At 33.4% G+C, this 27,791-nt stretch overlaps 1 protein-coding gene across 20 annotated transcripts in view; it reads right to left on the bottom strand.

Moving 5' to 3' along the window:
• cep43 (centrosomal protein 43) overlaps positions 1 to 25,467 on the bottom strand; it is a 31,174-nt gene extending 5,707 nt beyond the window's left edge. For 2 of the 20 annotated variants that reach the window (XM_021468390.2, XM_021468391.2), the window contains exons 1-17: positions 25,366 to 25,458; positions 24,776 to 24,829; positions 23,554 to 23,608; positions 21,659 to 21,747; positions 21,348 to 21,485; positions 19,746 to 19,778; positions 19,020 to 19,076; positions 15,748 to 15,818; positions 15,351 to 15,412; positions 15,166 to 15,227; positions 14,995 to 15,075; positions 10,286 to 10,348; positions 7,742 to 7,959; positions 4,242 to 4,310; positions 3,964 to 4,038; positions 1,280 to 1,369; positions 1,028 to 1,146 (exon numbers count right to left, since the gene is read on the bottom strand). In XM_021468390.2, the coding sequence (XP_021324065.1) occupies positions 1,028 to 1,146; positions 1,280 to 1,369; positions 3,964 to 4,038; positions 4,242 to 4,310; positions 7,742 to 7,959; positions 10,286 to 10,348; positions 14,995 to 15,075; positions 15,166 to 15,227; positions 15,351 to 15,412; positions 15,748 to 15,818; positions 19,020 to 19,076; positions 19,746 to 19,778; positions 21,348 to 21,485; positions 21,659 to 21,747; positions 23,554 to 23,608; positions 24,776 to 24,829; positions 25,366 to 25,449 (1,420 nt within the window). In that variant the 5' untranslated portion in view covers positions 25,450 to 25,458. 20 annotated transcript variants of the gene reach the window in all.
• Positions 25,468 to 27,791: the final 2,324 nt, after the last annotated feature.

Raw genomic sequence — 27,791 nt, 5'->3', positions numbered from 1 at the left:
TGTTTTGAGGCCCACCGCAACATGACGTAGGAGTGTGGTTTCCCTGCCCATCAACTTGATTGACAGTTGCGTATTAACATGTCTCTGTGGTAACGCATATAATTATTTCAACAAGACAGGACGTGCTCAAAGCAACTGGAAATGAAAGATCAGTTCAGCTCATCAGCTTTGATCATCTATCATCATCAAAGGTGATCAATAATGAGTTTTACAAGATTAAAACATTTTAACACATTGCATGTTTGTAATGAATTACAGCAATTTTACCGTCTTTATCACCACAGCCGCATGTCAGTACAATTATAAAAGAAGACACTTCAATCACGGTTAGTGGATGTTAAATCAGGTTTCTTTTGTATATTAACGTAACGGATATCTATACAGCAGTGAATAGTAATGTGTATCCTGTCACATTTGCTCTGCAAAAACAGTGTAAAGTTAAATGTGCATGCTGTGTGTGTGTGTCCACTGTGTGTACATGTGTGTGTGTGTGTGTGTGTGTGTGTGAACTTTGCATTAAGGCTTGAATTAACTTCACAACAAATAATCCTTGGTAAAGTTCTTACTGTAGTATTACACACACAAACGTTATGTGAAATCTGCTTTCTTCATGTCTGTCACTGTGCTGTTTATCTGAGACAGCAAAGGCGGAGATTGAGGCACACTCTGACAGGCACGTGGGAACAGTGAATGGGGAGAACTACCATTAAAGGCACAGGTCACAAAAACAGCAAACATTATGTATAGAGCAGAAAATCTCAATATGTTTAAAGATATAAAAAAATAATCTGATGGGTGTTTTGTGTTCTTTACAGACACATTTTTGGAGACGCAAAAGTATGTTCTTGAAGCTAGAAAAAAGTTGTAGAATAGGTTCCCTTTAATTTGTACATTTTCTTTTTTTTTTATCAAGAGCTAGTTTTTAATGCATGTTGGATCTTTTGAAGTATCTCTGCAATGCACTTTTTTCATATTTAGTGAAAGTTCAATTAAATGTTTGTATTCCTAGTCACAAGAGGTTTTTTACCATTCTTGTCAGATGAATGATCTTTCTTGCTGCTCTCAGCTGAGATGGATCCTCCTGCGCTCTTTAGCTGTGTGCCTGAAGTAAATGCTTTCCCCAAACTGCCGCCCAAGCCTTCTCTCCTGGAAAACAGAAGAGATGAGACTTTCAGCATGGCTGGATGCACTTTGTAACGTGATCTGACAGCACGTACAATGATTAGTGGAGGAAGAGGGAAGTCATGGCAGGAGACAGACAGGAAATGGCCCAGCTCACCTGCGTTCAGAGTCAGGAGTGGGCCTGCTTTCACAGTCAGAGAGCATGTCCTCTCCATCTCCCTCTTTATCACTGCCTATAGCAGACAGGCTGAGGCCAGACAGAGCAAGAGTATGTTTAGCCACACATACGCATGACAGCCAGAAAAACAAGGTCAGGGTCATAAAGAGAGCAGGAGAGAAAGAGATACACAGACAACATGCAGAGCAAATGCAGAGAAGAAAAAAGGAGGAGGATAAAAGTAAGGTACAAAAAACAAAATGATGACAGTAGTTACTGCACTACCCTTTTTGGTGTCAGTTGCTGGGTTTTTTTTTTGACAGCACTGAATAATGATGTTATAGTTATGTTTACACAGGCGATGTTTGAAACTCACAACTAATATACAAATATATATACCGGTGAAAAGTTTGGGGTCAGTAAGATTTTTACATGTTTAAAAATAAGCTTATCCTGCACCCCAAGGCTGCATTTATTTAATCAAAAATACAGTTCGAATTGTACAATTGTGAATGTTCTTGCACTATAAAATAACTGTTCAAAAGTGGTTTATAGTTAAATTTAATAATTTATTTCTGTGATTTTAAAGATGAATTTTCAGCTTTATTACTCCAGTCACATGATCCCTCAGAAATCACTTTAATATTAATTATCATTATTATTTTTACTATTATTATTATTAGCGGTAACAGTAATAAAAGCAATAATCACTGGAGTAATAATTTAATTTAAAACTCCATTCAATAAGAAAGCTTTTTTAAAATTGTAATAAATACTTAACAATTTAACATTTGTTTCACTTTTAATAAATGCCGCCTTGAGTAATTTTATTTTTAAAAAAAATAATAATAATAAAAAATTAAAAAAAAAAAAAAACTGACCCCAAACTTTTGACCTTATAGGTTTTTATTTTTTTTACAGATTTGATTCTTAAATTTCAATACTTGACCATGTTTCATACCAGGCACCCTAGTACTGGGGTAGGTAAATAATATAAGAATAATTCAAAATTACACACTTTCCCTCCCCCAAAAATATTACAAATCATGGACAATAATCTTGTTCATTACAGTTTATATTACAGATATTTTTTTCAAACCTTGTAAAGAATCTTAATATTGTGAATTAAAAATAAAACAACTTAATATTAGTTAATTTTAAATTATTATTAAATACATAAATCTGATTTTGTGACAACTTATTTACTTTATTTTATTAAAGTTTGTAAAACTAAGAATAAAATATTTTTTTATGATGTTAATACTATCTGTATCAACAAAAATAAGCCCCTTTTATAAAATACATTTGTAATATAATTGATGATGGTAAAACGTCAAAAAAGGCACCTTTAATAACAGTGGTTAATGAGTTAATATTTCAGGCTTTAAAACATTGCTGTAAGTCTTGCAAGCTTATGAAACTTTGTTAACGAAAGCAGTTGCCACTCTTATATAGCTGCTTGTTCAAAACACTTATTTAAAATGAGCAGAAACAACAATTCTTGAAATTTTTGCAGACAACTTAATTGTTTAATGTTGAATACACTCAAATTTGTTTAGTTACGTTAATCGATTTGTGTTGGGACAACCAGAATGAATCGTGTTGAATCTAGGGATGGGACGATAACCGTTTTCAAGGTATACCGGAAAAGTCAAGGTTTTAAAACTTTTTTAAAACTAATGAAGACAGTAGAAGTCAATGATTCTTTTGAATTATTTAGCCTGACATGTTTACTGCTTAAAATTTCTCAAAATAAAATATACTGTGTTGAATGGGAAAAAAAGGTTTTGTTTTTTACCCACACAATAAAAAGAATATATTTTAGAGCAGTAATCACAATACCATCAAACCGTAATATTTTAATCCAAGGTTAACAAACCATCAGAATCTTATACTCAAGTAAAAGTACCATTACTTGCCCAAAAATGTAGTGCATTTAGAGTGAAAGTATATGTTGTAAATATTACTCAAAGTATAAGTATAAAGTAGCCCTATTAAATGCACTTAAAGAGTAATGAGTAGTGAGTATTAAGCTGGGAAAGGTTGATGCATTTACATGTAATTTGTGCATGTGTGTGTAAACGTAACATTCTGTAGTGCATTTAGTTATTTCAGTCATCACACAGTAAATATCCTTCATCTTATCATCAGTGATATGAATCACAGGAATCACAGGACAGATTCTATTTCCCATTGATAGGAAATATTAAAGTAGGGACTGCAGGTTGAAGAAAAGTAGAAGAGTAATAGTACCGATACCGCACTAAAACGTACTCAAAGGAAAGTAAAAGTCCACATTTTTAAAACTACTTAGTAAATTACAATTCCTGAGAAAAAACTGCTTAATTACAGTCATTTGAGAATTTGCCATTTGTTACTTTACACTACTGCAAATCAATAAAGTTAAATTAATCGTTTTTACAAATTTAAGTGGATTGAAATGAAAACAATTAAGTTGTCCACAAAAAAATTGTGCTGTTTTAACTTATTTTAAATAAGTAGTTTAAACAAGCAGCATTTCATTTCTTTAAGTCTATATAACTGAACTGCGTGAAAGCAACTCTACTCTTTAAAACTTAAACCAAGCACTGTATGAACATAAAGAGTCCAGTAGGTGGGAAACAACCTGATTTTGCACCCATTGTTTTATATGGATGCAGTGTGATCACTCCATGCACACTCACTCATTGAGGCTAGTGCCCCTCCGCATTTGGGATAAAAATCGCCCTGACAGGCTTCCTTCCCTCTGCGAGTGCTGACTTCTCACGAGGGGGGGGAACACAGATGGAGCACAGACACAGTTACACCAAGAGGGAGAAAGAGAAACAGAACGGCAGGAGCAAAAAGCCAAAGAGGGACAAGGTGCAACATACAACAAAGCTCCAAGATCTACCCTTTTTGCATCATAGTCAAAAATCACAGTAAAAATGAGGAGTAAATTCTGAAAACAGGAAGTACTTACTCTTTCTGACTAAAGCTTTTTTCTGAATGCCTCTGGCCTGAATAAGGCTTTTCTGCTGACGATAAACCACTGTTCTCACGTGCAGCATGAAAAGGAGAAGACAGAGGTCAGAAAAACAAAGGCACTTCTCTGTCTCTTATCTAAAAGCAGTTATTTGAGAGCCATGTTTACATTTTTATCTTAACTGCACACCCCCGGACATATTTAAAAGAGTAAAAAATGAACTACGGTTATGTGCTCCAAAAACATGAAGAACCCAGATGTGTGTTTCTGAAATGACAAATCGAAAGTGTCAGTGGATTTTTAATCATTTCACCTGTCGTATCTAAAAAGTAAAAAAATGAACTACGGTTATGTGCTTCAAAAACAAAAAACCCAGATGTGTGTTTCTGAAATGACAAATCGAAAGTGTTAGTGGATTTTTAATCATTTCACCTGTCATATTTGAAGAGTTAAAAAATGAACTACAGTTATGTGCATCAAAACATAAAGAACCCAGATGTGTGTTTCTGAAATTGCAAATCAAAAGATCAGTGGTTTTTTGATCATTTCGCTTACATTTGCTCATTCAGTCTTAGTAGAACATGTTGGCACTGAAACGGTCCTCGTTCTAAGACCTGAATGGAAATCTCTTCCCACAGCAAGAGTCTAACTAGAGAGGTTTTGCACAAAAACAAGATTAAGCTGGGATTTTAAGCTATCCCCGTTTGAACTGAGTTGCATGAACTGCAGGCTAACTAAAGCTAAATTAAGTTACTATGAACATTTATTCTTTGCACCCAAGATTAACTAACTAGGATTAATCCAAGTAATTTATCTATTAGTTTTGCTGTTAATGCTACTAAAAATAGTTTATATATGTTATATAATACTTTATATATGTTATATATGTTTAGCCACTGGAATTGCTAGAAATATTCTATGGAGACTTCTATGAAGATTTATTCTTTGCAGCTAAGATTAATCCTAGTATTTTATCAATTATGTGTTTTACAGTCACTCCGTGTTCTTGGCCATTTACAGATATTTCTAGACATTAGAATTGTTAGAAATATACTATGGAGACTTTCTATGGAGATTTAATCTTTGCAGCTACGATTAACCCTAGTAATTTATCTATTAGTTTTGCTGTCAATGCTACTAAAAATGTATGCGTTTTCCAGTCACTCCACGTTACTAAGTGTGTACATAGGTTTCTAGCCATGGGAATTGTTAGAAATATACTATAGAGACTTTCTATGGGGATTTATTCTTTGCCACTAAGATTATTACCAGGCTAAAATTAATTCTAGTAATTGATCTATTAGTTTCACTGTCAATGCTACAAAACATGTATGTGTTTTACAGTCACTCCATGTTCTTCATAATCTTCATGTAAAATTCCTAAGGTAATATTAATGTCCACTCCTAGTCACATTTAAAGCCAAGTAAACAACTGTTAATTTGTTAATACACTTCACCTCCTCATAGGTTTATGGACAAAAGTAATGGTATTTTCCAGTTCAGTGGGAGTTGCCAGAACAGTGGACAAGTTACCTGATTGGCTCACATAGGGTTTTATGCGTAATTCCGCGAACGTGCAATTACTCTGCCTTTCTACACCAGGCTTGACATAGCAGCATGTTCTCAGACTGAATCAGCAAACGGGCAATGATCCAAAAAAAGGATGCACTGATTAAACTAGGTCAAGCTGTGCTTTTTCTGCTATCCTAGCTTTATTAGTTCTATTTTTGTGCAGTAGCCCCCAGGACTGTGACAAACACAATCACAATGCAAGTAAATCTCTCTACTGGTGGCTGCCAGTTTTCATTTCTACTTGCCTGCAGTATTTAACTGTTTGGTAAAACTTTATAACAAAGTTGTGTTAGATAATGTTAATGCATTTACTAATATAAACAAAAATGAACAACACAGATGTTACAGTATTTATGTTAAAGACAATACAGTTGCTCGTTATTAGTTATTAAGTAATGTTAACATACATGAAATTGGATGTTAATAATCCATTAGTAAATGTTGAACTGTTGAAATTGAAACTGTAGAACTGTTGATGATTAATAAATGCTGTACAAGTATTGTTTATAATTAGTTTATGTTAGTAAATACATTAACTAATTAAACCTTATTGTGATCAACTTGATACAGGTCCATTTCCAACATACTGTACATACATAACTATGAGTGCAATTCAAAATTAAAACAACTGACTTAAATCACATCTCAAATTGAAAAATACAGGTAATGCCTTCAAACTATAAAGATGTACAGAACTTCATAATAAAGGTATTAATTATTTTTATATGTAATATTTTATGTAGCATGTACAAAATTAGCTTTTTTTCTCTTGATCCACCAATAGTTTTGCTAATATGAAACATGTTTGATATTTAACTTTTAAAGCAAGCTGGGTATGTTGAACGGCAGAGAAGAAAAAACTGCTTGTGTATTTATTGAACAGAGGCCTGTTTACGTATTTTTAACATGTATTTTTTTCATTAATTAAATGTTTTAAGCTGCAGTGCTCTTCTTATTTTAAGCCTGGTATAATCTTGTTCAAATGTATCTTATATTTAGAATTTGTCAAGACCCTTTCTTACATGTCGTCATGCACTACACCCCTACATGTTTAGTGAACAAGTACTACTGAATGAACAAACACACAATGCGAGCTGAAATGTAAAGCTGAAAAGGACATCATGCAATTAGGCCTGCACAATATATCGTTTCAGCATCGATATTGCAATGTCTGCATTCGCAATAGTCACATCGCAAAGATATGGAACGTTGAGATGACATTGCAGTGTAATTTTTACATTTAAATATACAAAACCAGAAAGTATGCACTGCTTATACTTTTAGATTTATCTATGCTTGTAGTTTGTTTACTACATGGTATACATGATTCACTCCCCAACAGAATCCTCCCAGTCCAATCAAAATACATTCGGTAACACTTTAGGAACTAATTATCACTATTAACTAGTTGCTTATTAGCATGCATGTTATTGTGATATTGGTACTTGTAAAGCACTTGTTTTTTATGATCTTATTTTACATCCCTAATCCTACCCCAATACATAATCTACCTTAATAACCATTAAAAAGGAGCAAATTAGAAGTTCATTGAGGCAAAAGTCAAAATGGTTTACTAAGAGTGAGAACTGAACCCTAAAATAAAGTGTGACCAAAAATTCATTCCAAGTTTGACAAAGTATATATATCGCAGAAAAATATAATTTTTTTGCTATGTCAGATTTTTCCAATATCGTGCAGTCCTAACTATAATGCACTCATCATAAAAAATGTTCTTGTGCATTGGTGTGGATGTTAATATAATTAGTGTAGACTTTAATAATAATAATTACTGTTAGAATTCTCAGTGATAACAGGCTTTTAATCCCCAACTTATAATTAAAATGACCACTGGCACTGTCAAATAGAACAACCCACAGCAGAAGCCATGAACGACCAATCATGTCTGCTTCGCAAGATATGCTTACCAGCCATAGGTTTTCTGCGGTTTAGGAAGAGGATCATCGAAGAACGAGTCTCCTTCCTCTTCCTCATCTTCCAGTCCAAATTCAAGTGCTCGTTTGAGTGGGGTGGGGAGGTTTTTCCCATCACCCAGTCCTGATTCCTCCTCTGACCCTTCAGACACTTGAACAGACCCTCTGATCTTCGGAGACCCCAACAATTCACCAGGTCTTCTGTCTCCAGCCTGTGGCAGTCACAACTTAATCAACATTCTCAAATAAGCGACACATTTAACTTGATAAAATCAACATGAACGCTGAGCATTGTGTGCTGTGGCTAAGTTCAGGGTTCCCACTTTAAGCTGCAGATTTTGGCCTGCCATGACACTGTTCAAATTGCTTTACACTACCTGCATTGTTTAAATTGAAATTATATTCAATTAAACATTATATTCAAATACACACTCTTTTGAGTTACCAGATACAGTATACCGATGAGATTCTCTTTAGGTGTAAACCTACTTTATACTCGTCCTTATATTATCGAAGACTATTTGAAAAAGGCTAAATTTATATTTAGCGTAATTCATGCATCAAATAGGATGTGGTAGGCTTTATATGGGTACTTTCTTTCTTTGTTTCTCTCAGTGTTTACTTGATATAAATTACAAAGACCAATGGTTCTTGAAGAAGTCAAAAAAGTAATGAAGAAGTGTGAATTTGAGTGTATCTTCACCGACACAAGAAATGCTGTAAATATTGCTGCAAATTAAAAAAGGTTGCCGCAAAGACATTTTTAGTCACAATAATCAGATTTTTCTTCCACAAAAAACTGGTGGGTTTGGTTAAAAGACGAAAATCAGTTACAGACAGTATTTTAACTGGTACAGCCTGATGGCTGCATTTGATTTCTGGTTGATAAGTGAACAAGGAATAAAATAGTAGTGAACAACAGTCAAACCATGAAAATATGATATACATCACAGGTGTCAAACTCTCAGGTGTCAAAGGGCTGCACAGTTTAAGCTGTGGTCACACTAGAGTTTGAGCATGTGAAATACTGTCGTACAGCGCTGTGAAAAGGGAAGGGGTTTAAACAAGATGATTAGAAATTTAAAAAAGCATTTGCAGTCGGTTCAAATTTTAAATTTCTGTCCAGAGAGGTCATGTTTTGATCCTTCATTGGTCTCATGCAGTCAAGTGGTGCGATTTCGCAGGTCATAGTTCAACAAACTTGAACTTTGCAACGCAACAAACTGAACCTTGTCACACGAACTTGCGTTTCTGGTCTTACGCATTCACTTGTGAATGGAAGTCTATGGAGATAAAGATCCTGTGTGACCGCAGCTTTAATTACAACTATAGTTAAAACACACATAATCATACTAATCGAGTCCCTTAGGCTTGTTTGAAACCTTCAGGCAAGCGTGTTGAAGCAGGATTGGAACTGTGTAGCGCTACGGCCCTTCAGGAACTAAGTTTGACACCCCTGATATACATGATAAAAACACAGTATAGAAAGTTCATGTCATGATAAATTCAAGTTATTTAAAATAACAACTAAAAATCCCTGATATTCCATGACATGAACCAAAATATATAAAATACCCTGACTTTTAATGTCTGGATTAGACCTTTTAAAATGCCATGATACTTCAAAAATTCCATGACCAGTGGGAACCCTGAAAGCTATTGCTGGTGTGATCAGGTTGGAACCAACAGCAGCCTATTTTAAATTAAGTGTTGTGAATAAGAGTATAGTGACAACATGTAAAAAAAATTTAAATAAATAAATGAAAAAGAAACAAAGAAAAGTGAGTGCCCTTTTAACCCGAGTGGTTTTAAAACATGTCTTTCTCAAGTAAACTGCATTTGTCTGGGACTTCCTGCAGCAGAAGATTAAACGATTAAAAGAAACGACCATCTGACTTAAGTTACAAGAACAGTGGGTTGTTGAAATGACCATTCTGAAAGCGGCCCACATTCTGAGAAAAATGCTGCGTCATTCAGCCAACTAACAAAACAAAATTACAGGACAAAAGGTTTTTTACTTGAGATGATATGTTTCAATATTAGTGTACACATCCGAGAGCAGGTGGTTAGATGACATGCTGAATTTGATTAAGTTATAAGAAGCAACTTGTTAGTAAGTATTGACATGTTGATATATTTTCAAAATAATGGATGATGCCCGGTAAGTGCCTTTGCACTAAAAGCTTTGTGAAAACCACTGATCTCATTTGTAATGTGCATTAGATTCAATCTGCTCTGCCACAGCCAGTGTACTACATCAAGTGCTAAGATGGTTCCAATTCAACCATGGGCTAATTTAGCACCATTAGACATAATATAATTCTTTTATCTCCATCTTGACTAGCAGTAATTTGGTTCTGAACCGTGATGACTAGCATGCGATAACAGTATAAGAAGAAGCACAACTCTTAATTTTGAACGTGATAATTCCTTCACCATTTTAAAGCCGAATATACACAGACACATTACTAATTTCTGAGCCACATGGTTGAGCTGATCAAAAGCTCCTGTATCCGAATCGACGCACATGTGCTTTACCTTTGGGTCAGCCTTCTCTTCCTGCGCTGAACTGTGCTTAACAAATCCTTTAAACCTGGGTATCTGAGCACCAGAATACAGCCATCAGCTTCCTTTTTACGACAATGACATAATACCCTGACTAAATCAAACACAAACATGGACGAGTGGAAAAACAAACAAACGCATATGCAAAACAAAAAAGGGGAATAACTGTTGTAGCAATTCATACAGAAATAAATGACTATACGCAAAAAAAGAGCATGCAAATATTTCTATGACACATAGACTAATATCTACTTAGAGCCTGTCACGATGTCTATTTTTTTTTTGTGGTATTATAAATAGCACAGAAATTTGTTGCAATAAACAATATTATTGTGATTTAAAGACCATTAAAGACCTAGTACACTACCAAATGACACGTGATATTTTTGTTCTTACAATTACTTAATTAAATTATGGTCACCTTAATAATTAGGCACTGGAATTAGAAAAGGAAAAAATATCATAAACAAATAAATAATACTAATAATAAATGTTAACAAAAAAATTTAAGGTAGAAAAAACTAGAAAAGTTACAGATTTTCAGATTTTCTTTAGGCAACAATGAAAATATAGTACTGTAATTTATAATAAACACTAGTGTTTTTTAACCATACTGACAATGACACCTCCAACAGAGAGATAGGTTTCACGATCAACTAACATGTGTCTAGAATTGGTTTTGTATGGGCAATATATATTTCATTAAAAATAATGATTGAGGTCATGTCCATCTGTTGTGCGATAAGTCAATATATTGATTATTGTGACAGGTCTCTATCTACTTCATGAAATTTCAATGACCAGTGTAATATTAGTACTGTATTACTCAGACCCCTAGTTTTTCGCGATTCTGCAATCGCTGAATCCCTAAACAAACAAAAAAAAAAGTCACACATTTTTACAATTCTGCAAAATTCTTAGAATGCTTTCACCCGTGAACTGTACCCGAGTCCACCTAAAAGAGGTGGTCTGAGGTACGGTTCATGCGAACTCTGGTACAGTTCACTTCTGATGTGAATGCAATCGTACCAAATAACGGAAGAACCGTCAACTGTACAACAAACTATCGTTTTCATAACATAAAGCAGGACTAAGCCAGGGTAAACACAGTGATACACAGTGATGTCTGCTTGTCTCCTCTAAAAACAGCTTCTGCAGACACTGTGTGATTTTCTGAATGTTTATATTTTTGCTGCAGATGGACGCGAGTTGCTTTCTGTATGTCCGAATTTAAAAGATTCAGTAAAAGCAAATTGACCAGGATGTGCGAAAGTCTTTCCATTTTGGTGCTTTGCTTTCGTGACTGTCACCTAGCAACAGCCATAAACAAAACAGCAGCTCGATGACGCAAGCGTACCGTGCTCCAGAAGGAAAAAAGACTGTGTGAACACAAACCAACCAAGAAGGTGGCAAGGGGGGCATTCTGTGGTGTGAAATGGGCTTTTGTGAGTTTGACGCGCTTCAGACTGCAAAAGAAAGTAGGAGCAAACATCTAACAAACACGGGAGCACGGGAACAGACAGAAAAGCAAGCAGCTTACAATAATGGAGATTGGTTCAAGGATGACGGCCGCTGGACGTGACCAGATTGAAAGACATTATTTGTGCTTTACATGTTTGGCTGGTATTATGATGTGCGTCAAATCGATAAATGATTTCGCTTAACACTTTCATTGCAGTTACCGGGAGAAAACACATTCCTGCCATGGACACGTTTTATGGCAATCCATGTTTTATGTGTATTACAGTGAGGACGCCCTAATGCATGTCCTATGTGTGAGATACATGATGTCTGGTGATCCAGGGAATGAGATCTGGGAGAGAGAAAGTAAAGTTACGTTCACACTGCGAGGCTTAGTGCTCAAATCTGATTTTTTTTCTCAGATCTGATTTTGCATGGCTGTTCACACTGCTCTTATAAATGTGGTTAATATCAGATTTGCAGTATGAACAAATCATGGTCCTAAACTGACCCGCATGCGCAAAAGTACAATTACGGATAGCACAAAATGTCTAATTATGTACACGTGATACTGTATGAAGTAAGCAGGTTGCCAGATCATGCTTATATGATTATTGCCCTTTTCACAGACAACCATGGTGTATTTCATAAACTGTAAAGGGTTGTTCTGCTACTACTAGTGTGTATTTCGCCATTTTAAATCTAAAATAAGTTACTTGTGATTGAAAACACTGATTGCTTGTGATTTAGGACAACCGCGACACGGGGTGCTCTGACCACCGGTGTAGTGAACTCATCAAGGGTTATTGAGCAGCTGCAGACTGAACTGTGAAGGCGGAGATGTTTTATCTCCATTTGCAGTAATTTTTTGCAAAATTTTAAATTTTGCTCGAGCACCTGCACTTTTTTCTCCTGGAGTTCTCAAGTTCTTCCTCCTTTGGACGCAGATCCCATATCCACAACACGCTCTTCAGCTTCGCGATCAACCTGTGTCTCATTCGTAAACAAACACCAGTTTTGCCTACAAAATCTTTTACAAAGCGAACAACTAACTTTCTGAGGTAAAGTAATTGCCATGTATGCTATTCTACTATGCTGCTGAGGACTAGATGATGTTTGCAGCACAGAATGATGACGCATGTTGCGCAAAGATTTTGTAAAAGTCACAAAAAAATCCAACATAACTACTGCGACTGCATTGCAAATAAACAACTTTTCAGGTCAGATCTGTGACACTTTCATATGTAGTTTTAAATTAGACACAGATCTGACCTGAAAAGATCAGATTACATGCGGTTTGGGCTGTTCACACTGTCATTGCCTGAGTCGCATATGGGCAAAAAAATCAGATTCGGGCCACATTTGCCAGCAGTGTGAACGTAGCCCAAGATCGTGGATAAGAGTTATACAACTTTCCTTTAGCTTAATTCCTACCATTTCAGATCTTGTCTTGACAAGGGACCAAAATAAAGAAGCTTTATTTTTATTTAATTTTATTATATTTATTACATTTTATTAAATTTTTAATTTGTGTCATTGTGATTGTGTCAGATTGCACACCGAACAAATTAGGGTACCTTATATGGTAAAATTTTTAAAAAAAAATTTAAATCACAAACAAATCATGAAAAACTAGGGGATCTGATTACTGAGAAACTATTAGAAGTAAATTTTTCCTTATACACTATACATTTTTTGTTGGTTTGCCATTAACACATCGATTGAGAAAAATATCTGTTGGACTTTATCAATAATAATAATAATAAACGTTATTTTATGATGTGCTTTTCTTAAACTCAAAGCGCTACAAGATATTTAATTTCAGTATTTATTATTCATGGTTTTATTTATTTTTTTATAAATAATTGTGAAATATTTATATTTCACAATTATTTAAAATATTTTAAATTTAAAATATTATTTAAAAAAATTAATTAATATTTAAAATATTTATTTATTTATAAATAATTTTGATTTATTAGTTTACCTTTTTTCATTTTTTGGAAAATGTTTCCAAGCAATTAAAGTGTCAATAATTATCATGTAACAAAAAATATGAAATTTGGAATTTTTTTTATTAAATATTCCCATTAGTCTATAGCAGAGATGCAAAAACTATGGCCCGCAGCCCAAAGTTGGCCCTTGGTAAGCTTTGATTTGGCCCATAATACCATCTGAGAAGAGAGGGATGGTTGACTGTCATTTCAAATTATCTGTAATCTAAATTTGTGTTTTATTGTTAAGCTATAAAAAAAGCTAACTAATAGTAAATGTTTCAAAGTAAATCGTTTGAATAAATCCAATTTAGCTTAAAAAGAGAATTTGGTGAGTAAATAAGGGCAAAAGCAGATTCAGCTTGACTAGTGTATTTAGCATTGAACTCCACTGTGTTATAAATGTGATCTTGTTTTATTGCAATAATTTATTATAAAAAATTATACTGCATAAGGTTATACAACTCAAAGTAATGTTTTTTATTTATTTATAATTATTATGAAATAAATTAGGCAATTACCCATTGCAACTTTAATTTAATATAGTTTGGTATATTTTCCTTCGGCCCACCGCTCACAATAATATTTAGTTTTTGAGCACTCCTGGTCTATAGCTATTCTCTCTTCATACAGTTAATCGCAAATGTACTGTATGTGGGAAAGAAATGTAGCATAAAGGATATGATGTATAATTCAGAGAAACCTGAGAAGATTTATATTGGCATTTCACTGTGTGCATGAAATCTGGTAAAACCCCTTTTTCCTTTTGTGAGTCAAAAACTACAATGATTGCATGAAATTACAGTTGTATAATCACCCACCATCTTGACAATGATTCAAAGATATGCCAACAGATTACACACAGCTAACTTTTACTACACCATACATCTTCTACACTCAAAACGAATAATGTTCTGGGGTTAAACTTAAAAAGCTGAAAAAAAAAAAATCAAATTAAAAAAGAATGAAAAACTATTGATAACAACACATTTTGCACAAATACATCCTCAAAAAAATAAATAAATAAACAGCTGTGGCTTTGTGGTCTTGCAGTTTGGTTTTGTTTTGCATTTTAAAATACTGTTAGGTGAAAGACAATTTCATGATGACAAAAAGTAACTCATATTTGAAATATAACAAAGATCAGAGATTATAATTTAGTCAGAGGGTGAGAGGAAAGTGTGTAAGTAATAGATAACACAAAGCAGGACAGGAAGTCAAGTTTACCTTGCTAGCGGAAGACAAAATGATTTTATCTTCAGTTGTTTTACTCGAGGAGTAAAGTGCATCACTATTGTCACTCGTAACCTATAAATGACATTAAAAAAACTCATTACACATTCTGGACCTGCATAAAAAAAATTTATTGGTAAAAAATAAAATGTATAGGTTGCTCACCACACTTCGACACTGTATGAAGAAACATTTATACATTCCCAAAAAGTCCTGAAAGTCTATAGCTATGTTTGGGAACAGAAAAAGTGGAAAATCTTATCAGCAAGTGTGGTAATTTATTTTCACTTTATTTATCAGTGACTTATAAGACTATCTGACACAATCAAATGATTGCTAAATATACTTACTACTGCTTGTGTCCTTGCCTTTGGCTCGGAGTTCCTCTGTGACATAACAGTCCAGCATGTTTCTTTTTATTTTGACAGAAACAAAGAGAAAAATAGCAGTCATTGAACTACAACTGCAAAACCTACATCACATTATATCACTTGATCTTTCAAAATGATCTTTGCCGCGTAAGACCTTTATTCTGGTTTTTATAAATAAACAATTTCTGTCCCCAATTCTTAATTAAGAAATGGCATGACCGCAACAATGACAAGAAGCTCAACCAGCGATTGCAAAACAGAAAACCAAAAATGTGGGAAGATGTACATTTTCAGTCATTACATAAATGAGGGTTTCAGAACTGTCAGCCATTTCCTAGAGTTCATGGCATTCAAAGTTTGTAATGCTGAAACAAACCTGCTGAACTGGGGGAAAAGATCTGCAAAAATTCCAATGACCGCATCTCTGTTGATCTCACCACTTCGGTTCTGTCAAAAAAAAAAAAGAACAAAAAAAAAACATACATTTATTTATAATACCCATATAAATACATGCACGCACACACACACATACATGAAAAAAAAGAAGAAAAAAAAACATACATTTATTTATAATTCCCATATAAATACATGCACGCACACACACACATACATGAGTTGAAGTCAAAATTATTAGCCTTCCTATGAATTTTTAGTTCTTTGGTTATATCCCAAATGATGTTTAGCAGAGCAAGGTAATTTCCACAGTATTTCCTATATGTTTTTTCTTCTGGAGAAAGTCTTATTTGTTTTATTTATTTAGGCAATAATTTTCCTTTTTTTTTTTCCATGTTCTATACGAAACATATTACTTTTATACAAGGACTTGCCTAATTAGCCAAACCCTAATTACCCTTGCCTAGTTAAATGTCACTTTAAACTCAATACTAGTAACTTGAAAAATATCTAGTAAAATACAATGTACTGTCATCATGGCAAAGATAAAATAAATCAGTTATTAAAAAATTTGCTATCAAAACTCTTATGCTGGGAAATGTGTTGAAAAAAAAAACTCCATTAAATAGAAATTGGAAAAAAAATAAACAGGGGGCTCATAATTTGGGGGGGCTAATAATTCTGACTTCAACTGTAATCAAATTTTATAATATTATTTTAATAATATATTAAAATAATTATTACCCCCCATTTATTTTTCGCAATTTCTGTTTAACAGAGAACAGATTTAACACATTTCTAAACATAATAGTTTAATAACTTATTTTTAATAACTGAATTATTTTATCTTTGCCATGATGAGAAAACCTTGAATGAATATTATTTGACTAGATATTTTTCAAGACACTTCTAAACAGCTTAAAGTGACATTTAAAGGCTTAACTAGGATAATTAGGTTAACTAGGCAGGTTAGAGTAATTAGACAAGTTATTGTATGAAGATGGTTTGTTCGGTAGACTATCAAAAAAGACTAATAATTTTGATGCTAAAATGTTTTTTTTATTATTATTTATTTAAAACTGCTTTTATTCTAGCCAAAATAAAACAAATAAGATTTTCTCCAGAAGAAAAACATAATAGGAAATACTGTGAAATTTCCTTGTTCTGTTAAACATCATTAAGGAAATATTTAAAAAAGAAAAAAAAATTCGGGGTGGGGTATCTTTTATTTGATTTGATTTATATGAATGTAATTTATTGTTCTTATTCAAACTTTATTATGTTCATTTGTTACTGTCTACTGCTAGCTCGTGTTTAATGAAATCCCCTGAATACATGCAATGTAATGTACCTTGTTTTGTCAAAAAGTCTTGCTTCTTTTAGTTTGCCTAGGATACTGTTTTAAAAAACCCTTCAATACTTTTTAGGGTCGATATTATTAAGAAATTAAGAAATAAATATTTTTATTGGCTACAGAACTAACCACTGTTGTCCAATGATTTGCCTTTGAATTGCACTTATATCTTGCAAAATAACCTAAAATAAATGCTATTATAAAAATAAAATTAAAAATTCTGTATGATCATGATGTTTAAAACAAAATAAATTAGCAATTTCAAACTCATGTTTAAACGTGTTGAAAAAATATTTTCTCACCATTAAATGACACTTGCGAAATATTAGAAAAATAATTAAAATTCTGGGCTAATTAAATAACTAACGAACTAAACTAAAGCTAACTAAATTAGAGGGAGGGCTAATTTTACCTTCAACTCTGTATATGTATGTGTGTGTGTTGTCAGGCATGGGCCAGTACATGATTCTGACGGTATGATAACCTTGGATATAAATATCCTGGTTTCATAATATTGTGATTACTGCTCTAAAATATATCCTGTTTAAATGTCTGGGTAAAATACTAACATTTTTTTCCCCTTCAAACACAATATCTTTTATTTTAAGAAACATTTAGCAGTAAACGTGTTAGTCTAAATAATTCTAATGAATCATGGACTTCTGCAGTCTTCATTATTTTCAAAAACACAGATTTCTTTACAATTTAAAATGGCATCTTTGGATATCTTTTTTGCTAGAGATACTGTTGTCCTAAAAAATGTAATATAACATATACCACAGGAATAGTATAACAGAAAATGTTGGTGGTTTTAAAACCTTGACTTTTCCTAACCGTGGTATATCTAAAAAACGGTTATCAACCCATGCCAAGTGTGTGTATGAATTAATTTTGATACAAACACAATACTGTATATCACAGGTGTCAAATCCAGTTCCCGGCTTTAACACTAATTAAACATACCTGATAAAACTAATTGAATCCATAAAAGTGCAGTAGGTGATCTTCCACAATGCTAACAGCTTAGCATAAATCTCTGAATCACAGTCCCTCCCCTGCCGTCCAGAGGCACGCCTCCTGTAACAGGAGCACGCGCACCTTAAAGACGAAAGCAAAAGAACCCTCTTTCATGTGTAAAAAGCGACTAATGCTTGCCTTGTCCGGTGGCGTGCAGGAATTACACTTATTACTAAGCCAAACTGATATGCTATTTCAGAGCGAATATTTAGAGTTTTATGGTAAACAACATAGGGAGAGTCGGTGGAGCTGCGTGCAACAGCTGCGCAGTTGTTCAAACCTGCATTTGCTGACAGACAGTTTGACCTACTTATCAGAATTATGGGAGATATCGGCCCGACTCCATTTAATTGGATGAACATTTTTTTTGTTTTATGCCTTAACCAAAATATAAAAATACATATAAATACATTTAGATCATTTACTTTAATAATTACTATTGGAATGTGAAGAGACTTTCAACCAGCACAACAACAAATGTTTCTGAAGACAATCACCTACTGCACCTTTAAAGCTTGTTTGAAACCAACAGGTAAAGCTGCGGTCACACTAGAGTTTGAGCTTGCAAAATTCTGTCGTACTGTGCTGCGAAAAGATGCGGGATTAAACAAGTCAGAGTTCACCAAGCTTGAACTTTACAATGCTGCAATCTGCGAAACTTGACACACGAACCTGCGTTTCCGGTCTGACACATTCACGTGCGTATGAATGGAAGTTTCTGGGGAGAAAAGTCCAGTGTGACTGCAGTTTAAGTGTGTTGAAGTATGGTTGGAACTAAACTGTGCAGGTCTGCGGCCCTCTAGAAACTGGATTTGACACCTGTGCTGTATATGATACACTGTATGAATAATAAAGTAAATATAAATAAGTAAACAAATAGTTACCTTGTCATGACTATCAAATTTCTTGCGGGCTTCAGCAATCTGACGAGGCAACAACTCCTAAACACAAGCCAAAATATTAAAATTATCACTGTAGAAAAATCTAACTGATCTGTTTTAAATATTATAATGAAATACATTTGAATAAACCTTAATCATTTGAACATATACATTTAAATGTATTATTTTATGATAAACTTGTCACATAAAACAGGATTTAGGTGGTCACATTGATCACTTCAATACATAGCAAAAAATCACAACATAAAACCATTTTACTAGAGCATCTGAAGTATCAGCTAATAAACTGAAGTCATGCAACGCTTGATTAAAAAAAATGCACGTAAGAAGCCCGCAAAACAAGACAAAATGTCAAGAACTAGGACAAGCTTGTTTTGCAAGCATTTAACAGGAAACCTTTTTTTGCTGCACAACTTTAAAGATGTTCATTTACATCATGCTTCCCTTGTCTGACCTGAATAATTTGCCTGGGGTTTGTGATGTGTGGGTAAAACTGTGATATGAATCAAGCCAAGATCTTATTCTGTAACCACATGTGAAATAATTCGGTACGCACAATTACTAGCGTGTGAGCTGATCTGCTCCTGAGAGTGCATAAACCCTACCTGTGCTTACTGTACGTGTGGGTGCACAAAAAAACAGGTTACTGAGAGATCTAGATCGATAACAGATGGACTGAACCTGAGCCAGCCACTCGGGGTAAATTACCTTGGGAAAAGTTCTATCAGCCACCCGATCCCCCTGTGAAACAACAAAGAAAGAGAAAGTCACTCAATCAAAACACAGGGGGTCTTCACTTTTTTACAAAGTCAAACTTGAGAACATTTCAAGAACTTTAAGAAGTAATGGAAATTACATATTTTCATACATACAGTATACATAACTTCATCACATTTTATAAAATGCTATATGTTAGATTTTATTTTATTTATTCATTTCAACAGCCTTTTTTTTTTTTTACTTTTACCCATCAAAAAGAAAAGGTTTAAAACAGATCCTTAATAAATAAAAATTGTGTAAAAATAAAGTTTTGTTTGTTGCATATAGTTAACCATTTATGTGCTGTGGGTAAAAGGTGTGTTTCAATCCGGCTTCCACCGCAAGTATACAGATATGGCCAGTGAGAAGGCGCATTTCTTTATGCACAGTGCTGAAGCAGCAAAGGCCACCTTTTCATTGAAAAAAAAAAACATTTTTGTGCTTCACACAATATCCACAATTGATGTTTCAATAGCGCATAATAGTTTTTACACCACATTAAAGAGAGAGCAGCCAGTAATTTTCAATTGTCTAGAGTTTTTGTCACATTTAAAAGGTGTGTTTGTGCACGAAATGTGCACGTTTAGATGCATGTATACGGTATGTGTGTGAAAGACCGGGCAAAAGATGTGCGAGTGACTGGGTTTCTTTCTTTCTTTTTTTAATTTGGAGATAATAAATACAATCATATTTGTATTCACCTATGAACACTTTAGAAAGACATAAATCTTTACAAATTACATATCCACTTTTGTAGGCTCAACACAGTTTAATAGATCTAGATAAAATAGCCTACGCTACATTGAAATCATTTAAAGATATACAAATATCAGATATAATAAAAAAACATTAAATAAATAAACCAGTTTAAAACAAACAAGTTTTAACAATTTAGGTATATAGAGTATAATATAAACAAATTAAAATGTTTTAAGCCATTTTGAACTTTAAATTTACAAGGGTCTACCTGAAAAAAAGATTATTTATTTATTTTCTAAAAACAATAAATGATGGAGGAGTTTTGAAATAGTATGTATAAAGTATTTGGATACGATGATATTAACCAAATCATGCAAACAGATTTAGGTGAGCGAAACCATCAGAAACTCCCTTTCTTTTCTGTCATCCAGTCCTGCACAGAGCCACTTTACAAACGAATTGGGAAAACTTTGACTGCATATGAGCCCAAAGCATGGCACTTACTGTCATTTATTTTCCTAAATGTGTCATTTTAATCTTAAATTCGTATTTAAATGTAATTTCATGCATTTTTTGCTCATGAAACATTTTCCTCTCATTTTGTCTTCTGCCACTGCATTATTAAAGGCAGGAAGATCACAGGCAGATCAAACAAGTCACATGTGCACGTCAATTATAATGAAAACAACACAATTACTTTCAAGCCGTTTAAAGCACTTTAATCAAAATATTTTTCAACTTTTGCACTTTTAAAACCTTATAATTCGAGCATTTTTAGGAATTTCCTGCATAAACCCCCAAAAAGGCAGGGGACTGATCTGACTGGCTGAAATGCAGCTCATTAAAGGTCACCTCTGTGAAAATGGAGGTCTTTTCCCTGTGTCGTCCCCTTTTCACCAGCTCTAGCAGGAGAGGGGAGTTTTTATTGACCTCCGATTCCGAGATGCCAAGCTCTTTAGATAGCACTTCACGACTGTCAAGTCCATTCAGCTGAAAAACACATAGTACGATACATTGGTTAAGATTGAGGTCACAGAGGATGCAGTATATCATATTCAAATCAATCAATCAGACAAATATAGCTAAACACACACGCAATCCTGAGTGACAACTTCAAACCTTACTACGTATGCATTACAGCATGATATTTAACACTGACGTACCGTGCTAATCTCAGGTTGAAACACAGCAAGGGTGAAGTCTAAATTGAAGACTTGGAGAAAGTCAGTAATAAGACCTGCTACCAAACGCCCTGGAAGAAGATCAAGAAATGCAAGAATTCATTAAATGCAAGCAAAATAAATCATTACAAAAAAAAAACATTTAAAAGTCCATATCTTGTAAGATCTTGCCTTTAGATAAGGAAATCATTAGATGCATATTCTTTTTTGTCTGTTTTCTCATTGCTTAGGAAATGTGAAACTCATTCCCTGACCTATGAATCTAAGTACTTCTCAAATTTAAGTAAATTCACAAAAGTAATCGCACATCCATTAACACTAAACATGTTTCAAATGACTTTTCTGATAAAAATATATAACATAAAATAAAATATTCAAAAAATATGGGTGAAGTTCACTGTCATTCAGTTCAATAGATACATTTATGTAAAAAAAGCATATTTGTTCTGTTACTTATTTTTATACACCTTGTTTAAATTTTTGTCAATTTAATCATAAAATTTTATTGTTCATTTTTTTATTGTGGTGTTTTTGCAGTTTTTTTATTGTTCTGCTTTCTTTCTGTTTGGCTTATATGCCTTTTAGTGCTTTTGGTCAGAGATTATTTATTATTAAAATAAATAAAAGTGTAAGTTATCATAATAAATGTCATTATATTTTTCATTTAGGAAAACTATTTATAAATTTTAAATTACAATTAATTTATATTTTAGGGCTGCACTGCAACGCTTAAAACAATCTATTAACATCTTCAAAAAAGTGAAAATAAATAACATACTTTTGGAAAGAAAAATAAATAATCTTCAATGTTTTTCATGTTAAAAGTAGAAAATCAGCAGCATCTCTTCTAAATAAAATAACTCTAGCATATACTGTAAATAATATTTTAAACAGTGCATTTCCAGCATCTTCTGTAAACAAATATTTTAATGTAAATAATAACTTTGATGTAGTGGAAAATATGCCGTCTTAAGTCATCTCTGGCGCAGCTTCCAATCCTCATCATTGTAGGGAAAAGTAAGGCTCAAGAATGGATCCATCATCCTACTTGACCAGAGATCAGAAGTGGCTGCAGAAGTATAAAACAGCCTTAACAGAGCGGGGTCACGTGACTCCACACGCAGTAAGGAAAGTAATTGAAAAAATTGACCTGGAAAAATTAGCGATTATAGGTTGTGAATGTCGATTTCGATTATTTTTCGATAAATTGCATAGCCCTAATTAACATGTCGTCCAATGACTCTTCATCTAAATATGACTGATAATGTTTTTTTTATATATAAACTAGTTTTACACTGAAAGACATGTTAGACTGATTCTTCTCTAAATGATGGTAAACATTAATAGTCATAATAAATATGAAATAATAAAACTCCTCTGGACAAATTTTAATAATCAAATATACAAATATGGTTCTTTGACTCATATTCAATATGCTATATTTTACTGCAGTATACAGTTAATGTGTTGCCAACTTTAGTTGCAAAACTGCTAATTAGATTGCTTTTGCAAATAAGATTTCATTATTTCACATTGATATGTTTGATGAAGCCTCCTGTATTAATTTTCATCTATTTAGCTTTATAACTATAATTCCATGCAGTTACAGAAAACCAAACATGCTTGACATTTTGAGACATTTGAGATTTAAGACCTTTTTCTTTCATGTCTCATAACAGAGACACGTTTTCCTGCACAAGAAAAGTTTTTTGTTTTCAGTTTTTTACTGTATGATGCTCCGTTTTCTCAGCAGGAATGTACAACGTCAGCAAGTTCACAATGCCTAATCTTTGAAAATGTTATTTTAATTGTGTAGATTTTTCCAACATCAACCACATTAAAACAAGAGAGAAAACATGAAAGGAATCCATACTCACCATCCTTTGTGTTGAGGGACTTTTTCAAGTTTTCATTCACAAGAGGGGTTTTATTCTATTCAAAAGAACACAAATCTAAATGACACACTGAATCCTGAAGTACACACACACACACACACACACACACACGTACGTACGTACATAGCCATAATAGAATTGTATTTTCTGTGAATTTACAGTTGTAGTCAGAATTATTAAACCCCCTGAATTATTACCCCCCGTTTATCCCCCCCCCCCCCATTTTTGTTTAACAGAGCAAATTTTTCAACACATTTCTAAACATAATAGTTTTAATGACGCATTTCTAATAACTGATTTTTTTATCTGTCATGATGACAGTAAATAATATTTGACTAGACATTTTTTAAGACACTTTTATACTGCTTAAAGTAACATTTAAAGGCTTAACTAGGTTAATTAGGTAAAAAATATAGCTTAAAGGGACTAATAATATTGACCTTAAAATGTTTTTTTTTTTTTAATCATAACTGCTTTTATTTTAGCTAAAATAAAACAAATAAGACTTTTTCCAGAAAAAAATAAAATACTATCAGACATACTGTGAAAATGTCCTTGCTCTGTTAAACATCATTTGGGAAATATTTAAAAAAAGAAAAAAATTCAAAGGGGGACTGATAATTATGATTGCAACTGTAACTACTGTTTATACTGAATTTATATTATTTATGCAAAAAAAAAAGTTGTTCTAACTTACAATATTTGTCTCGTTTCTACAAATATCTACATTTCAAAGTGAAAACAAGATTGATCTACTTTCTTCACTGGCAGATAATTTTGCTTGTTTTAATGAAAAACTCATAATTTTGACTGATCTATTCTGAAGTTAAAAATAAATACAATTTTACTTGATCTAAGAATTTTTTTTTTTAATATAGAAAACAGATAAAGCATAGAAAGAAAAGCCTTTTTGTATTGTGATTATTCAATTTCTATACCTGAATAGTGTTAGACTAGCCAGAAAACCGTCAAATCATGCTATTAAAACCATCTTGGAAATCTGTATTCATATAGCAATATTTATTGAAGAAAAAATAAAATACTGCAATGCAGTCCTAGACTAAATATTCAAAGTAGCGTGGTAAAAAATAAAGGGACTGTGTCATAAGTTGTCACTGAATGAATGTGCGAACATAAAACCAACTTTACCTCAAATTAGTAGTACTCAGTTAGCAATAGCATAACATAAACTTCTTATAATTACCTCAACTTTGTCCTGCTCCTCCAAGGCAAGAAAAACAGCTGCACGTAGCTCTGCCTGTAAAGCCAAATAAGCCTCTAACTCCATATGTCCAACATTCACACCGATTTCTAACAGTATTATAAATAAGCATGTGGAACATTTCACCTCAAAATTATAGCACCAGATAATGTCAATGAAATCAGATTTATATCAAATTGAAACAGACTATGTGTGGCTTGATAACATTAAATAACTTCCTTTATAGCCCAGTCAGTTTGCAAAACAAGTTTATTCGACATTTACTTAGGCAGATTTGCTGGTTGATATTTAGTATAATAATAACACAGCAGGAATAAACAGTGACACTGTGAAATTTCATCTTTATTAGTATGAATGAGTAAAAAACCGGTTACATAACTGTCATAACGCAATGTTGTCACACTAGGGTCTTCTGTTGTCCAGTTGTTGCCCATAACAACTTTAGCATCACTATGCTATGCTAATAACGTTAACCGTTGTGCTTGGAAAACAAAATATATCCCGTATGAGACAGAGGTAATTCTGTTGTCTACAAAATTTCAAAAGGGTCTCGAAATAAGCAGGGGAAATACCTTGATTTTATTCAAAACACCGCTGTTTTCCAAGTTTTGGATCAGTAGATCTCTGAGTTCCGTGTCCTCCTCCGTCGCAGACATCTTCAATTTGTGTCATGTGACTACATGCTGAAAACTGCGCGCCCTGGCGGCTATTAGCGACTTCACATGTTGATTCATATAACGCACCAACAATCAGAGATTTAAGGTTAGTATGCTTGGATTTGACAGCTTCAGTCCGTTTTGAAAAACACATTGACCCAGCCAGATTGTGCTGATTTTTAATTCTATAGACCTAATTTGACTGGATCTCGCCTGCAGCTCATGAATATTAAGAAGATAACTAATATTTATAAATGAAATATGATTGTAGTAGGTTTACACATCCACTCCAGGTAGACACAACAATGGCTAGTACACTGTAAAAAAGTTGACTCAACTTAAAATTCTAAGGCAACAAACATTTATATCTAAGGACATTTTTAAGTTTACGCAGCTTAAATCGAGTCAAGTGAAGTAATTGGGTTGAAAATTGAGTCAGCTAAAAAATGTCCCGAAGTTGCCTTAAAATTTTAAGTTAAGTCACCTTTTTTTTTTTTTTTTTTTTTTAACAGTGTAGTTAGCTGGCCTTAAGGGGACAAAACTGAAAATTCTGTCATCATTTAGGCTACTTATCCCCCAGTGGTTCCAAGCCTGTGTGAGTTTAGGTTTTTCTGTTAAACAAAAAATACATTTTGAAGAATGTTGGAAACTGATAAGCTGTCATCCATGGTAGGAAAAAACAAAACAAATACTATGGTATTCAATGGCTAGCAGTTGCCAACATTTTTCAAAATTATATTATTTTGTGTTCAACAGAAGAAACTCAGGTTTGTGACAAGTGAAGGGTAAGTAGCCTAAATAATGGCAGAATCTTTATTTTTGAGTGAATTATCTCTTTAAATGTCACTTAGTCAAAAAGTCAGCAGATAAACAAGGGATTTTTTTTTAATTACTCACTTTCAAGTCTTAAATGATACAGGTGAGAATTTTTCATTAGTTGATGATATAATGCAAGTTAATGGCATTGGCTAGCAGTACTTCCAATCAAAGATGTACAGAAAATTAACAAAGTAGTAGCCTACATTAAGCAGAACAATTGATGAGTTCAAGAATGTAAATGTTATTCCATCAAAATGATACTAGTGCATATCCCGAATTGAAGAAGAGCGGTGTTATCGCGCGCGTACTGAAGAGCGGTATTATCGCGCGCGTACTGATCAGCTGTGTTGTCGCGCGCCTACTGAAGGGCGGGACCGAATGTGTGCCGCGTCGCGGGGGCGCTTTTGATCATTTTGGAAGCGCACCTTCTATCCAAGACTAAAAAGGGCATGTGCACTGCACAGGTTGAGCCCTATGTGTGCACGTGCCTGTTTGACATGCCTGTGGATTAAAGGTAAATGAATAACACTGCATTGTTCTGTTTTTTCCTGCACAGATCAATTATTTTAATTATTAAAACTTCATCAGTAGACAGATATTTTGTTTTGCCTGTACAGTTGAAGTCAGAATTATTAGCCTCCCTGTTTATTTTTCCCCCAATTTTTGTTTAATGGAGAGCAGATTTTTTCCAACACATTTCTAAACATAATAGTTTTAATAACTTATTTGTAATAACTGATTTATTTTTATTTTTGCCATGATGACAGTAAATAATATTTAGCTAGATATTTTTCAAAAGGGTTAACTAGGTTAATTAGGCAAGTTAGGGTAATTAGGCAAGTTATATTATAAGGATGGTTTGTTCTGTAGACTATCGGAAAAAATAGCTTAAAAGGGCAAATAACCTTTTTGACCTTAAAATGATGTTTTAAAAAAATGATAACTGCTTTTATTCTAGCCAAAACAAAGCAAATAAGACTTTCTCCAGAAGACAAAATATTATCAGACATACTGTGAAAATTTACCTGCTCTGTTAAACATCTTTTGGGAAATATAGAAAAAAAAAAGTTTAAAGGGGGGGCTGATATTTCTGACTTCAACTGTGTATGACTCTTAGGGTTAGGGTTGCATTAAACCACAGTTTCAGGCAAAAAGAAGGATTCTTTATTCCTCTGCTAAAGAAAATAATCATCTACAACAAACAAGATCTTACATTATATATGAGCTATATAAATAGACATTTCTAAATGATATTTTATTATAGATACCTGATTGGTATATTATAATGGCTTTTGTCATTAAAAATTATATGTAAAAGGTATTAAATATACACATTTACAAGCAACATACAGCCTAAATCCCAAGTATTTCATTAGCTTATATTAGAAATCTTGCCAAAAACAACTCATTTCTGCAAGGCTATTTAAAATGAGATGGAGAGGTATTTCCTGCAGCTCCTGAAACATGATCAGTCACATGGCAAATGAAGGTCCACAAGCAAAGATGGCAGCACCCAAGCTGAG

This window comes from Danio rerio, chromosome 20, assembly GCF_049306965.1.
Source record: "Danio rerio strain Tuebingen ecotype United States chromosome 20, GRCz12tu, whole genome shotgun sequence".
NCBI lineage: Eukaryota > Metazoa > Chordata > Actinopteri > Cypriniformes > Danionidae > Danio > Danio rerio.
Note: the sequence above shows the minus strand (reverse complement) of the source record. Positions and strands in the feature narration are given on the sequence as shown.